This window comes from Neofelis nebulosa, chromosome 17, assembly GCF_028018385.1.
Source record: "Neofelis nebulosa isolate mNeoNeb1 chromosome 17, mNeoNeb1.pri, whole genome shotgun sequence".
NCBI classification, from domain to species: domain Eukaryota; kingdom Metazoa; phylum Chordata; class Mammalia; order Carnivora; family Felidae; genus Neofelis; species Neofelis nebulosa.
Window position 1 is genome coordinate 47,656,643 of NC_080798.1, and position 17,100 is coordinate 47,673,742.

At 40.4% G+C, this 17,100-nt stretch overlaps 1 protein-coding gene across 4 annotated transcripts in view; it reads left to right on the forward strand.

The window, feature by feature from the left end:
- Positions 1–16,474, forward strand: part of TXNL4B (thioredoxin like 4B) — a 42,248-nt gene extending 25,774 nt beyond the window's left edge. The window contains exons 4-5 of one of the 4 annotated variants that reach the window (XR_009256020.1): positions 13,901–14,137; positions 15,524–16,186. Coding sequence is in view for 3 of the 4 variants with exons in the window: in XM_058707889.1 (XP_058563872.1) it covers positions 16,195–16,300 (106 nt within the window). In the remaining variant the exon portion in view is untranslated. The other 3 variants (XM_058707889.1, XM_058707890.1, XM_058707892.1) reach the window with 3 other exon arrangements.
- Positions 16,475–17,100: the final 626 nt, after the last annotated feature.

A 17,100-nucleotide genomic window follows, 5' to 3' on the forward strand; every position in this document is an offset into this window, starting at 1 on the left:
TTTTGGGACAGAGAGAGACAGAGCATGAACGGGGGAGGGGCAGAGAGAGAGGGAGACACAGAATCGGAAACAGGCTCCAGGCTCCGAGCCATCAGCCCAGAGCCTGACGCGGGGCTCGAACTCACGGACCGCGAGATCGTGACCTGGCTGAAGTCGGACGCTTAACCGACTGCGCCACCCAGGCGCCCCGTATATATGCATATTTTAAAAGCTGCTCCTAAAAGCTGCTCCTAGGGGCGCCTGGGTGGCGCAGTCGGTTAAGCGTCCGACTTCAGCCAGGTCACGATCTCGCGGTCCGTGAGTTCGAGCCCCGCGTCAGGCTCTGGGCTGATGGCTCGGAGCCTGGAGCCTGTTTCCGATTCTGTGTCTCCCTCTCTCTCTACCCCTCCCCCGTTCATGCTCTGTCTCTCTCTGTCCCAAAAATAAAAAATGTTGAAAAAAAAAATTTTTTTAAAAAAATAAAAGCTGCTCCTCAGAGTCTGGCTTCCAATCAACCTGAAACCAGGTGCTAAGTGAAATACCTCCCCTTGGAGCACTGACAGGTCTTGGCACATCTCCCACAACAGGGTCATATCAAGAATAAATCAGGAAATTTAAGGGTGCCTGTTTGGCTCTGTTGTTTAAGCGTCCAACTCTTGATTTTGGCTCAGGACATGATCCCAGAGTTGTGGGATCAAACCGCACATCATACTGTGCACTGAATATGGAGCCTGCCTGGGATTTTCACTCTCTCTCTCTCTCTCTCTCTCTCTCTCTCTCTCTCTCTCCCCCCCTCTCTGCCACTGTCCCCTACTCACACTCGCTAAATAAATAAATAAATAAATAAATAAATAAATAAATAAAAATAAATCAGGCAGTTTAGACAAAGGTTCAAGAGACAACCGAAAACTAGGGCAAGGTTGAATGAAAAGGATCATCACCTAAACAAGGCCATTCCTTCAAGACAGAGAGATAGATGTTGTTTCCTAATACACAGAAATAAACACAGAGAATCAAGCAAAATCAGCAGGAAAAGAAATGTGTTCCAAATGAAAGAATAAGATATAACCTCAGAAAAAGACCTTGATGATATGGAGATAAGTAATCTACCTGATAAGCAACTCAAAGTAATGATTACAAAGATGCTCACCAAACTCAGAAGAAAAATGGATGAATACAGTAAGAACTTCAACAAAGACATAGAAGACATAAGAGAGTACCAAACGGAAGTCGCAGAGCTGAAGAAACAAAAACTGAACTGAAAAATACATTAGAGGGGTTCATCAGTAGACTGGATAAAGCAGAAGAATGAATCAGCAACATGGAAGATAGAGCAATGAAACTCACCCAGACAGAGTAACAAAAGGAAAAATACAATTTTAAAAAAATGAAAGTAACTTAAGTGACCACTGGAGCAACATCAAGCAGAATAACATTTGCATTATAGAGTACCCAGAAGAAGGGTAAGAGAAAGTGTCAGAAAACTTATTTGAAGATGTAATGGCTGAAAACTTCTCTAACTTAGGGAGAGAAATAGACATCTAGGTCCAGAAATCTAGACAGCTCCAAAAATGATAAGCCCAAAAAGAGCTATACCAAGACACACTATAATTAAAACATCAAAAGTCAAAGAGAGACTCTTAAAAGCAGCAAGAGAAAAACAGATTGTTACCTACAAGGGAAACCCCATAAGGCTGTCAGCAGATTTCTCAGCAGAAATTTTTCTTTTTTTTATTTTTTTTTTATTTTTTAATATATGAAATTTACTGTCAAATTGGTTTCCATACAACACCCAGTGCTCATCCCAAAAGGTGCCCTCCTCAATACCCATCACCCACCCTGCCCTCCCTCCCACCCCCCATCAACCCTCAGTTTGTTCTCAGTTTTTAACAGTCTCTTATGCTTTGGCTCTCTCCCACTCTAACCTCTTTTTTTTTTTTTCCTTCCCCTCCCCCATGGGTTTCTGTTACGTTTCTCAGGATCCACATAAGAGTGAAACCATATGGTATCTGTCTTTCTCTGTATGGCTTATTTCACTTAGCATCACACTCTCCAGTTCCATCCACGTTGCTACAAAAGGCCATATTTCATTCTTTCTCATTGCCACGTAGTATTCCATTGTGTATATAAACCACAATTTCTTTATCCATTCATCAGTTGATGGACATTTAGGCTCTTTCCATAATTTGGCTATTGTTGAGAGTTCAGCAGAAATTTTTCAAGCCAAAGGGAGTGTCACGACATATTCAAACTGCTGAAAGGAGAAAGCTTCAAACCAAGAATACTCCATCCAGCAAGGTTATCATTCAGATTGGAAGTAAAGAGAAGTTTTCCAGACAAGCAAAAGCTACAGGAGTGCATTACTACTAAACCAGTCTTACACAAAATATTAAAGGGACATATTGGGGTGCCTGGGTGGCTCAGTCATTTAAGCGTCCGACTTCGGCTCAGGTCATGATCTCACGGTTCGTGGGTTCAAGCCCCGCATTGGGCTCTCTGCTGACAGCTCAGAGCCTGGAGCCCGTTTCAGATTCTGTGTCTCCATCTCTCTCTGCCCCCCCCCACCCATGCTCTGTCTCCCTCTGTCTCGAAAATAAACATTTAAAAAAATAAATAAAGGGACATATTTAAGCTGGAAAAAAATGGCACTAACTAATAATAAGAAAACATATGAAAGTAAAAATCTCACTGTAAAAAAGTAAATATATAGTAAAGGTAAAGGGTTAATTATAGAGCTATTAAGAAGGTTAAAAGACAAAAATAGTAAAATTAACAGAAACTACAATAATTAGTTAAGGGATACGTAAAATTAAAACATAAAAAGTGACATCAGAAACATTAAACATCAGAGAGAATAAAAATGTAGTTTTGGATGTGTTCAAATTTAAGTTGCCATTAACTTAAAGTAGACTGTTACAAACATAGGATAAGTAAGATATGTGAACTTCATAGTAACCTCAAAGTAAATACAAAAAGAAGAAGAAGAAGAGGAAAAGAATCTAAATATAACATTAAAGAAAGTCATCAAACTGTGAGAGAAGAGAGAAAGAGAAGAAAGGAACAGAAAGGAACTACAAAAACAGCCAGAAAACAATTAACAAAATGGCAATAAATACATACCTGTCAGTGATTACTTTAAATGTAAATGAATTAAATTCTCTGAGCAGAGATGTGCAGTGTATGATTGGATTTAAAAAAAAAAAAAAAAAAAAAAAAAAAAAGACAGGGGTGCCTGGGTGGCTCAGTCAGTTAAGCGTCCAACTCTTGGTTTCAGCTCGGGTCATGATCTCACGGTTCGTGAGTGCAAGCCCTACATCAGCCTCCGTGCTGACAACATGGAGCCTGCCTGGGATTCACTCTCTCCCCCTCGCTACCCCCCCTCTGCTCTCTCTGTCTCTCAAAATAAATAAACTTAAAAAAAATTTTTTAAAAAGGACATATCTATATGCTACCTAGAAGAGACCCACTTCAGAAGTAAAGACACACACAAACTGAAAGTGAAAATGTGGAAAAAAATATTTCATACAAATGGAAACAAAAGGACAGCTGATGCAGCTATACTCATATAGACAAAATAGACTTTAAAACAAAGACTGTAACAAAAAACAAAGAGGGGCACTACCTAATGATGAAATGGTCGATCCCATAAGAAAATATAACACTTATATATGCACCCAACATAGAAGCACCAAAATATGTGCCAATGTTAACAGACGTAAAGGGATAAATTGACAGCAATACAGTAACAGTAGGGAATTTTAACACCCCACTTACATCAATGGGTTGATCATCCAGACAGAAAATCATTACGGAAACATCAGCTTTAAAAGACACATTAGACCAGACGTAACAGATATATACAGAACATTCCATCCAAAAACAGCAGAATAGAGGCATCTTGCTGCCTCAGTCGGTAGAGTATGTGACTCTTGATCTTGGGGTCATGACTTCAAGCCCCATGTTGGGCATAGAGATTACTTTTAAGGGAAAAAAAGCGCAACAGAATACAGTCTTTTCAAGTGCACAGAGAACATTCTCCAGGATAGATCGCATTTTAGGCCACAAAACAAGTTACAATAAATTCAAAAGGATTGAAATTCTATCAAGCATCTTTTCTGACTACATTGATATGAAACTAGACATCAATTACAAGAAGAAAACTGGAAAAGCTACAAATACATTGCAATTAAACAACATGTTACTGAACAACTACTGGATCAAGGAAGAAATTTAAAAAATACCTAGAGACAAACGAAAACAGAAATATGGCATACCAAAATCTAAGAAATAAGAGAAATCTCAAATAAACAATTTAACTTTATACCTAAAGGGACTAAAAAAGGAACAAATGAAGCCCAAAATTAGTAGAAGGAAGGAAGTAATAAAGCAGGGCAGAAATAAATGAAATAGAGACTAAAAAGACTAAAAAGAAAAGATTAATGAAACTAAGACCTGGTTCTTCAAAAAGATAAAATCAACAAACCTTTAGCTAGACTCACAAAGAAGAAAAAAGAGAGAAGGGGGGCTCAAATAAATAATACAAGAAATGAAAAGGAATGTGTTGCACCTATCAGAATAGCTAAAATAAAAAAGACAAAAACTAAAAAGTGTTGGCAAAAATGTGGACAAAAGGAACACTTGTACACTGTTGATGGGAATATAAATTGGTACAATCACTGTGGAAGAGAGCATGGAGGTATTAAAAATATAAATAACATATAATCCAATAATTCCTCTGTTGGGTGCTTACCAAAGAAAACAAAACGCAAATTCAAAAAGATATGTGCACCCCTATGCAACATTGTTTACAGTATCCAAGATATGGATACAACTTAAATGTCCATTGACAGACAAATGGACAAGGAAGATGTAGTGTGTGTGTGTATACATATATATATATGCATATATATATATATATATATATATATATATATGTATATATATGCCTATATATACATATATATATATGTAATGGAATATTCAGCCATAAAAAAGGATGATACCATGCTATTTGAGACAAATAGAAGGATCTAGAGGATATCATGCTAAGTGAAATAAGTCAGACTGAGAAGACAAATACCATATGATTTAGCTGATATGTGGATGTAAAAAAAAAAGGAATAAATAAACAAAAAGCAGAATCAGACCTGTAAACACAGAGAACAAGCTGATGGTTGCCACAGGAGAGAGTGTGGGGGGATGGGCAAATGGGTGAAGGGGAATGGAAGACACAGGGTTCCAGTTTTAGAATGAAAAAGTCACAGAAATAAAAGGCACAGCATAAGGAATATAGCCAAGAATATTATAATAACAATGTATGATGACAAATGGTAGCTACACTTGTAATGAACATAGCCTAATGTATAAACTTGCCAAATCACTATGTTGTACACCTGAAACTGATGTAACAATGTATGTCACCTATGCTCAAATAAGAAAGAAAGAAAGAAAGAAAGAAAGAAAGAAAGAAAGAAAGAAAGAAAGAAGAAAGAAAGAAAGAAAGAAACTTTAAAAAAAAAAAGACATTGGGGTGCCTGGGTGGCTCAGTCAGTTGTGTCCAACTTTGGCTCAGGTCATGATCTCATGGTTTGTGAGTTCCAGCCCCGTGTCAGGCTCTGTGCTGACAGCTAAGAGCCTGGATTCTGCTTCTGAATCTGTGTTTCCTTCTCTCTCTGCCCCTCCCCCACTTGTGCTCTGTCTCTCTCTGTCTCTCAAAAACAAATAAATGTAAAAAAAATTTTTTTAATAAAAATTTAAAATAATTTTAAAAAGACATTGATGAAAGAATTGAAGAAGACACAAATAAATGGAAAGATACTCCATACTCATAGATTGGAAGAATTAATATTGTTAAAATGTCCATAATGCCCAGAGTGATCTACAGAGTCAGTGCAATCCCTATCAAAATTCCAGTGGCATTTTCCACAGAGCTAGAACAAATACTTCTAAAATTTGTATGGAAACACAAAACACCCTGAATAGATAAAATGATCTTAAGAAGCACAAAGCCAGAAGTATCATGGTCCCTGATTTCAAACTAGACTACAAAGCTATAGTTATCAAAACAGTGTAGTATTGGCATAAAAACAGACACATAGATCAATGGAATGGATTAGAGAGCCCAGAAATAAACCCATGCATATATGGTCAGATAATTTACAACAAAGGAGGCAAGAATATACAATGGCGAAAAGAGAGCCTCTTCAATAAATGGTGTTGGGAAAACTAGACAGCTACATGCAAAAGAATAAAACTGAACCACTTTCTTATACCATATACACCAATTAACTCAAAATGGATTAAACACTTAGATGTGTAAGACTTGTAATGATCAAACTCCTAGAAGAAAACATAGCAAGCTCCTTGACATTAGTCTTAGCAATGTTTCTCTCCATACTGATTTTTTTTCATCAATTCTAACAATCTTTGCCTTTTATAACTGGAATGTTTAGTTTATTTACATTTAATGTAATTCCTAATGGAGCTGGTTTCAAGCCTACCATTGTGCTCTTTGTTTTATATTTAATCATACATTTTCTTTTTATTTTTTTCCTGCCTTTTTTGTATTACTCAATTTTTAAAATGTTTTCTCATTATTTTGTTACATATTCTTCTATTATTTTTCTAGTGGTTATCTCAGAGATTTCAAGATATGCATCCTTGATTTATTACAATCTACTTTAAGTTACTGTCTTTATCACTTCCCAAATAATACAAGAACTTTACAGCAATGTAATTCTCTTTACATTCTCCCATCCTTTGTGCTATTTGTGTCATATATTTAACCTTCATAAGCATTAAAAAAAACAAACAATTGCTAGCAGGTGGATGTGAAATCATTTTAAATGTGAATAAACAGAAGCCAAGAAGACAAATTCAGTGTTGTGGCAACTTAAAGGAAGGGACAAATTCAAGAGAATTTTCAGAAAAGCAAATTGCAAAACTTAGTGAGTAACTAAATATGGGGAAGACAAGACTTGAAAATAACTCAAGATATTAAGCTTGAGACTCAGGGAGGAAACTGATTCTGTAGATACATATGGCAGGCTGGGATGGTGTTAGGGTTTGGGTTGGGAATAGAAAACGGTGAACTCAAGTTTTTAAATGAATTTTAATGTGAAATTCGGGCTTGAAAGATGACCACTGGAAACAGGACCAGATTTGGAAATCATCTAAACATAATACCACTTTTACTGGAAATTGTGTGAGAAATGAGTGTATCAGGGCACTCAATTTAAAAGAAGAAATATCCATTCATTCATCAAATCTTTATCAAGTGTCTACAATATGTCTAGGTGTTCTAGGTGCTGAGGATATAACTGAGAACAAATCAGATGAAATTCCTGCCCTCCTGGAGCTGACATTCTAATGAGAAAATAAAGGATGATCAGTGGATGGAGTTGGAAGGACATGATTAATTGAGACAGAGGAGTGTACCATATATAATAAATAGAATCTGTAAGGAGGCTGGTCATGAAACTTAGGAGTTGGAAAAAAGCTTGAATAAGGCAGAAATACCTTATTTTAACAGTTCTCAAACTTTGCTGTACTTTAAAATCTCTTGGGAGCTTCTAAAAATCCTGATGCCCAGATCATACTACATCCCTCTTACATAAAAATGCATGCAAGGGTGCACTGGTCATTGATATTTTTTTAAGATAGCCAAAGTGGGGAAACTAATGAGGAGAACAAAGACAAGAGAAAGGTAGCTAAAATTAAATCTCCTTACAACTTGCAGCCCACTGACAAATACCTGACACATGCAGAGTGTGACATTGCTCAAGGAACTCATGGTTGCCTTCATATTGATGTTTCATTGGAGGCTAAAAGCAACCTTATCTTGACACTAGTGAGACCTCCAAAGTCCTGGAGACCTTACTTTCACCATACAGAAATTCCTTGGAAACTTAAAGTTATCTCTATCCACCCTCCCTCCACAAACTTAAAAATATACAATCAGTCACTCCTCACAAACACAAGTGCAGCTCTTTCTGGCCACAGTTCCTATCCCCATACTATAATAAAATCAGCTTTTTACACTGTAAAACATCCCAAGAATTTTTGACCATTGCCCTTGATGGCTCTGCATCAGGAACCACTAGCATATTTCATCAAATTTGATATGCTATGAATTATAAGAAAGAGAAAACTCTGCCAATTAAATTCTGGTAAAATGCTTAAGATGCCATCAATTTAAGATGCATCTGAATTTCAGCGATGCCAAAAATGGAAAAATAATAAGCATTTCAGAAGTGGTGGAATACTGTGGACACAAGTGCACGAGCAGCCATGGAATGAGAACTGCTGAATTTTCCCAGGAGTGTACATGACCTTAGAACAGAATGAATAATTGAGTGTTGAATCCAGAACAGCACATGTTGTTCAAAATTTCAGTTTGGCTCAATAAGAAAATTAAACATAGATGTTCACACTCTTCTGCCTCTTTTTAGGTTATCTCACTTTCCCTCTGTCACCAGGGGGCAGGGACTACGTGATCCTGCTGTGCCAGGAACATGGACATTGGTTCCCAGCTGTACTCCCTTAGTTCTGCCAATTCTCTTCTTGAAAACTGGGTCACTGGAGACATACATGCTGATTTTTCAAGCTTTTAAAAAAGACTCCCAAAAGTAGCTCAACCCTAAAAAAAAAAAAAAGAAGAAGAAGATGAAGAAGAAGAAGCATCGACCCTGACACTTTATAAATGAGGAACTTCTTTCTAGGTTCCAAGCTTTTAAATCAAATATTATTCTCAAAGCAGCTTCTAGCAGTAAAACAGCCAACCAGACCTGGTCAACCCACAGAGTCTGCCAAAACTTCAAATATAATTTGCCAGTTTGAAATTGGTCAGAGGTCAAAGTTATGAAGATATTGTTAGAGAACAAAATTCAACCAAGTAAATTTGAGGGTTGAATTAGCTTTATTAGGTGATTCATGAATCAGGCAGCATCCCGTCTCACAAGTAGAGAGCATGCTGTGGGGAGTTTTACAAAATGGAAGGTTTTTATAGCAAGAAGGGTGGGCAAAGAAGTTATTAGCAAAAAAGAAAGAAACACAAATGAAGTGAGGGAGGGAGGATTTGATTGTTTCTGGCCAGGACATCTTCTTCTTTGGATACACGGAACGGGCAAGGTTTTCATCATACAGATGACCTCACCATTGCTGATCAGGAAATTTCACATTGATTGATAAAAAGTCACATTCCTGGAATGGGTTGAAACTGTAATTAAGTCTTAGTTTGTTGTTGCAGGGAAGAAGGGGGGGGGTGGAAATGACTCCATTTTGGGCTTGTTTCTTTTTTTAACATTATTATAATCATAATAATCCCCTTGTGTGCATTTCCAGCAGTTCCCAGTGTGGACTAAATCAGCAAACTCCATTAATGGAAATAGCAGACTGGAACTGGGGAAAGATCTACACCAGCAAACCCCAGTAAATGGGGACTGGGGACTAGAACTGGGGACAGGATTTCAGTATAGAATTGAACACTGAACCAAGAGCTAAGGACTGGCACTCGGTTTGAGCCTCCAGTGATTCTAGACTGACCCCATCTTAGAAAGCCAATTAGATGCTGAGCTTGAGGAAAAGAGAATGGAGCTCAAATGGAGAGGAACTCATGGCCCTTGGAAACAGTGAGAAAGAGACTGAACTCAAAAGGGGTTTCTCAGGCTCCACATCTGTTTTTCAGGGAAGACCCAAAAGTACTGTTGCTCAGGGCAGGAGAAGCCTGATGCTGCAAACTGGAGGCTCCTTTTGAGATGAGCCAATCCCCAGTCCCAGTTTTCCCACACACCCTCACTCATACCCTGCCCTCACTTGGGGCCCTGGGAGCATCACAGCCAGGAAGCAGGCAAAGACCACGTGGGCCATGACTGCAAAAGCATTAGGAAATAAATCAAGGAAACTGTCTGGCAAAGCATTTGGGAACAGTGTTCTGAGTGCCAGCCAGGTTCCGGGAAGAGTTGAACCATCCATTCTGGTCCCATGACAGATCTTTCTAGAAGGAATGGTGTTAAAATTCTACTTCAAGCCCCAAAAAATTAGGGATTTGCATAATGATGACCCCAGGAAATAGTATGAAATTAGTCCTAGCCACACAGAGAAATCACTGCAGCTGTGTGAGACCATGCCCCCAGAGGAGTCCCTCTCTGCTAGGGAAGCACTGGGCGCCTCCCACTGTTGTAGAGTGTGCCCCACTGGATTCTGGTCAGTTGTGTTTGTATTTGTCTCTTCTGAGACATAAGAGATGGTAGAAAATTCCGTTGTCTTCATCCCCAATATGCAGCACAGCCACTGGCAGGAAGCAGAATCTCAGTAAATGGTTTTGGAAGAATGGATGAGTGAAAGAATAAATGAATCTGTAGATCAGCCTTATTCTCTCTCTCCGTGTCTCTCTCTCACATGCAAACACACATGCACACATATACACATAAACACATATATACACGTGTGTGTGTTTCAGTGGTTGTACCAGAGTCTCAAATATATTTGAAATCCTGCCCTAACCAGAATGATTTCTTTCAGATTCCCAGACTTGGGATCCATACCTTTCACCCTTTTGAGGTAGGAAGATGTCACTGAATTCATTATAGGACTATAAATTCAATATCCAAGAGAGTAGTTGAAGCTCAAAAGGCTGGCCAGCTTCTCAAATAACCAAAGACTGAAATGACAGCATCAAGGTTACATGTCTTCCACAGGCTTGGGGCAGGGAGGTCTAGCTGACCCAGGAACTATTCTGACCCTCCAGGCATAGCTTTGTTCCTGGACCCATTAAGTCAACTCTAGTGGTCCATGGGGATAAAGTGGTGCAACCAGATTGCCTTCACATGCTGTAACTCCTTTTGTTTCCTGTGGGACACTTCCCAAATGGAGTTCTCAACACACAGAAAACCTCTCCTGGGCTGTGGCAAGAATGCAGAGTTTGCATGTTTTGGGGTTTTTTGTTTCATTTTTTAATTGTGTTAAATATGTATATTTTATTGTAGGATTGAGATACTATACATTATGCCCCAGAAATAACCATTTTTTTTTCTTTCTTATACTCCTTGGTCCTGTACACATTTACTCTTTTGTGCCATTATTTATTATTTTATTTTCTCTCTGTCATTATCTGCTTTTGTTTTTTGTTTTTTGTTTTTTGTTTCATATATATAATTTATTGTAAAGTTAGCTAGCATACAGTGTATACAGTGTGCTCTTGGTTTTGGAGGTAGATTCCTGTGATTCATCACTTACATACAACACCCAGTGCTTTTTCTCTCCTAAAGGCCCTGCCCTTTGCAGCCTTGCCCCGTGTTGCTGCTCAGGTTTGTATTTCACAAACTTGCCTTCTGCCAATTCCAGGTCATTCTCACTCTGCACACACACTCCCCTGGTGTTGTCTTACACATGACAAGCCATACTAACTTCATTTCTCACATTTATAACCACAAAGTTCTCACAGAAAATTTTCCTGACTGCCAAGATTCACTCAACACTAGAGGTTAGGTAACATAATAGTTTGACCACATTCTCACAGTGCACTGGTACCAGAGATCTACGCCTGAAGGAAAAAGAAATCCTGAAATGTGTCTTAGCCAAGTAGAAAGCAAATAACATATCTTTCAGGCAAATACAAGATTACAGTACACCGTAATCTGGCTTATTGGTGGGGACTAAATTTGGATATATATGAAAGAAAACCCCAATTAACAGGGACTTAAGCACACAAGTTTTTATTTTCTCAAAAGAGGTGGGGAATAAGCAGACAGAGCTGATGTTGGAAGTTCTACAAAGCCCTTTCCAGTTTTTGCCTCTGGGGTGACTCTGATTCTCATGTGGAAGGTGGCTGCCAGAGCTCCAGCCGTCATACCCATGTTCCGGGCAGTAGAAGACTTCTCAGAAGTTGCACACAATACTTTCACTTTTATCTTTCAGTAGGATTTGGTCATATATTCACACCCCAATGAAATGGAGCTCAAAGGCTAAAGGGAATATAACCTTTATTTTGGGAATAAATGTAGAATATAGAACTGTTTGCAAGACAACTGACCTGATCTCTTCAGAGGTGACTGTTCTAGATTTTAAAAGACTAAGAGACACATAGGTGAGCCTTGATTGACTATGGAAGATATTTTGAAGGTAATAAGGAAAACTGGAATATGGACTGAATGTCAGAGGATATTTGAGAATCATGGCTAATTTCCTTAGGTGTGATCTTAGAATTATGGCTTCACAGGAGTATGTCCTCATTTTTAGAAGATTCAGGCTATGAAGTACTTAGGAATGAAATGTCCTGACATCTACCACTTCCTTCAAAATGGTGCCTCATCCAACGGAATGGGAAAAGATATTTGCAAATGACATATCAGACAAAGGGCTAGTATCCAAACTCTATGAAGAGCTCACCAAACTCCACACCTGAAAAACAAATAATCCAGTGAAGAAATGGGCAGAAAACATGAATAGACACTTCTCTAAAGAAGACATCCAGATGGCCAACAGGCACATGAAAAGATGCTCAACGTCACTCCTCATCAGGGAAATACAAATCAAAACCACACTCAGATATCACCTCACGCCAGTCATAGTGGCCAAAATGAAAAAATCAGGAGACTACAGATGCTGGAGAGGATGTGGAGAAATGGGAACCCTCTTGCACTGCTGGTGGGAATGCAAACTGATGCAGCCGCTCTGGAAAACAGTGTGGGGGTTCCTCAAAAAATTAAAAATAGACCTACCCTATGACCCAGCAATAGCACTGCTAGGAATTTACCCAAGGGATACAGGAGTACTGATGCATAGGGGCACTTGTACCCCAATGTTTATAGCAGCACTCTCAACAATAGCCAAAAGGCAAGTCTTTCAAGTGAGGTTGGCTGCCTCCTGGAGAAAGGGAATGATGTTCCCAAGGGCACTCTTGAGTCACGCAGTTCAGAGGGTCTATAGTGGGTTGGATTCCCACAGTCAGCCAGTGGTCCAGCCAGTTCTGGTGGATCCCAGAACTTGTGGGTGTTGAGAGAGGACTGCATCTGGGCCCTCAGCTTCTCCCAGGGTCCTCCCCCATTACCCAGGATACAGCACGGCAGTGAGGATCCACAAATGCCATTACCCATTTGAGATAACAACATGGCAGAAGGGAGAACATGAGTCTGCTACATGTAGGCACCTTCTATTGTGAAGGCATGAGTAGCGTATCAGGACACCACTGGGTAGAGTAGAACAAATGCTAGGCTTCATACTAAAAAAAATCTGTCCTCCCTCCACCATTTCTGCTCATAACATCTTGGAGGAGGCATTTTAGCTTCCTCACCTGTAAAGTGAGGATCATGATCACTCTTTCATCTACTTCACAGGGCTATCTGAGAGGAAAAGAAAATATTGTGCACAATTTTCTGTAAACTTACAAATGTACAAGATGATTAGGAAAGTGAACTTTCTTATCCAGAACTGCTTCATCCCCTTAGGCTCCCATGCAGGTAACCACAGATACCAGGGGCAAATGCAAGTTTTCAAAATGCTGCTTGTAGTGGTTTGGAAATATCTCCACAAATTCTTTGGCATTCCTCCCTCCAAAAATGGAAACAAATTCCCCTCCCCTTGCGTGTAGGCTGGACCAAATGACTTGCTTGTAACATAGGGTCGCCAGATAAAATACATGATACCAAATTAAATTTGAATTTCAGATAAACAAATTTTTAGTGTAAGTATGTCCCAAATATTTCATGGGAATACTTATACTAAAAGTTTATTCATTGTTTATCTGGAATTCAAATTAAACGGGGTTGTACCAGTTGCTTTTGTTTGTTAGTTTTGCTAATACTGGCAGCCCTATTCTAATGAATACAATGAAGTGGCATAAGTAATGGTATAGGACTCCAAGACAAGGTCATAAAAGGCATTGTAGCTTCTACCTTGCTCCCTCTTACATCCCTCTCTCTAGGAGAAACCAGATGCCATGATTTGAGGATACTCGGGCAGTCCTATGGAGAGACTGCCAACATATCCTGCCAACAGCCAGCAGTTCCTCACAAGCCACATGAGTGAACCATCTGGAAGTGGTTCCAGCCCCAGTTAAGCGTCAGCTGACTGCAGCCCCAGCCAATGTCTTGGTTACAATGTCATGAGAGACCCTGAGCCAGAACCACCCTCCTAAGCTGCTCCTGAGACACTTTGTGAGGTAATAAATGATTGTTGTTTGAAGTTGCTATATGTTGGAGCCTCAGGCCCAGCTCCGGCTAGTGCTGAGGTTTCTACAGAAGGTTCCCCACCCCTCCCAGGCTCCGAGCTTTGATCACCATTCCCCATTCTACCACCTTATTTCAGACCAATCCTGTGCCCAGGACAAGTATCTCTGAAGGTTTTTTAAAAAATTAATGGTCCACAGTAGGAAGTCTATCTGTTAAAAGAAGATGAACTTTGAACTTTGAAAGCAACAGTGAAAAAGAACAAGTAATACTTTTCAGAGGTCCTGTGAGGTCCATTACGTGCATCAGGAGATACCTCGGCCCTGGGGCCTAATTCTGCTGGTTCTGGCTGCTTGGTTTGGGGAAGTTATTTAATGTCTCAAACCCTAGGTTTATTTGTAAATACGGGCATAATAATACCGATTTGCCAGACTTTTATGGTGATTAGAAATATCAAAAATAATGTTTTTAGTCAGGTAGCACTACTGCTCTTTATATTTAATCCTTGTACAACCCTTTGAGATAGATAATGTCCTTCTCTTCCTCTTGCACTTGGGAAACTGAGGCACACAAAATTAACATGACTGCGCACAGCTAAAAAGTACCTAATGTGCCTGACACATAGAACACACCTTTGTAAAAGTTATACTATTAGGATATCATTTAATCCTCCATACCATTATTTTTCCTGGTGAAAAAAATGGGGCATCAGCAGGATTAGTAGATCTCCCAAGGTCGAACTCCAACGTCTGCCTGCCCTCTTCCCCCCAGCCGCAGTGAGTCCTGGAGTGAACAGCACCCCCTGGTGCCCTCATGGCCCCCACCCTGGCTGGGGTGGTCATTCTCCTGGTATTATTCCTCCTCCCGCAACCTTCCCCTTGCTGGTGCTCCTGGCTCATGAGAGTTTCTAATTGCTGCCACAGGATGGAATGAGCCAGACACCTCAATTGGAGACCTTGATTCACATCTGCTCCACAGATCAGTTTTAATGGGCTGGTACAACATCAGCTCAGATTTTAAATACAGGAGCCGCCATATAAAACATGCAGATTTCTGCATTCTCTGATCCAATGAGATGCTGGCTGGCCCTCCTGGGTGGCAAGCCCCTGGAGCAGAGGAGTACAGTCTCTTTCAAGATGGGGCCCGCGCCCTCCCATGCACCACTGACAGCAGACATGATGGGGCCCCGGTGTCCTGCACACTCAATGTTCCTGTCGAGAGGCACTGTTTGAATGTCACCAATAACCTCCTGAGCTATCCCAGTCACAGCCTTGGCCCTGAGATGAAGTGAGAAATCATCTCAACTCTGTGTCTCAGTCTTCTGCTTGACGCTGAGAACAGCATTCTGATGGGATGTTCTCCTGCTCCCATCCTCATAGAAAACTGGACAGAAAGCATCGACTACAGTACCTGAGCCAAGGCAGCCTATCAGAAGGTCAGCAGAGAAATGGATTTTTTTTCAAAACACTGGATATATGTGACTTAATGTATCTACCCCTTTGAAAGAAACTGCTACCAGAAAGAACCTCAGCTCCTTCTGATACAGAGATGTGCCTACTTGTCGGCCCCACTGTCAGGAGGGTGACCTGAACAATAAGAATGGGAGAAGCTAGGGAAAACGAGTCCCCTTCTGGTTTCCTTCCCTGGGGTCTTAGTGCAACTTAGTGGAAGCCTCTATCTGTGTCTCTCTCTGTCTCTGTCTCTCTGTCTCTGTCTCTCTCTCTCTCTCTCTCACACACACACACACACACACACAGAAATGGATGTGGCAATCACTCTGGCTGAGGCCCAAAGTGGCTTGCTAAACCCACAGTTCCTTTTTGCTTTTTCCACAAGGCAGAGAAATAATGTAAACTACTCCCAGGGAGAAAGTAGAGAAGGAAGAACAGCTTATCCCAGACCCATACTTGGAAATTCCAGTGTGGGACATAAGAGGAAAGGGTACCCTCTCTCACAAAGTTGGAGAGAAAGTATAAATTGGCATATTTCTCTGTAATAGCAATGTGGCAGTAACTGCTAACAATTTAAGTGTATATAACCTTTGGCCAAGCGATAGCACTTCTGGGAGTCTATTTTACAGGAATTCTACTAGAAGAGTACAAAGACACATGAACCGAGAGACCCCCTCCAGCACTGCCTGTGACGTGGAACAGTGAAGTCAGCCTACACACACAGCCACAAGTGAATGTTGGTATGTTTGTGCTGTGGAAAACCACAGTTCTATTAGAAAACACACATATCTAAGGGAAGAACACTGAAAAATTCCATGATGATATGTGAAAAAAGCAAATTCCAGAATAAGATTTAACTTATTAACTGCCTATATTTAACTAATGTGAAATGACCATGCTAATTATTTATTTATGCACAGAACACAAAATGTAAGTATGAACAGTGTAAATGGTATTAGCAACTCTGTGTGTCATTCCACTCGATGATCCTGAGCCCCGGAGGGCTACCTGGGCATTGTCAGTCTGTGTCTCTCAGCACTGTGAGCTTCTCGGGGCTCTGAGCGTGGTTTTGAGAATTAAGAAGAATGGGTACTCCTTATACCACACGGCCCCTGAACGCAAGCCAACTACTTAGTCTGGTCCTCAAGGGAGAAATAGCAGCGTGCTACAGCTGTGCTGACAGAATGTCAGTCTCCAACAGAGAACCTTCCAAAGGGTTGCTCTTCCTCATCCCTTCCCTTTTCTGAGCAGTTAGTCATAAAGCCATTGGGTGGCACAGAGAAGGTAGGGGCCTGCCATGAGCAAAAGAGGAGCAAGTGACTCAGAGAACCAAAGCCCACACAGAGTGAGGAATGTGTCCACCGCCTGGAGCGGGGCACTTGGAACGCAGCATCAGAGCCCCAGTCAATGAGGAAAGTGACCACACGGAGGGACAGGCCAACACAGAGGTCCGAGCCTAAGTGGTCTGGGGACAATGTCTGCTGCAGGGAGCAGCCTGGAGCAGG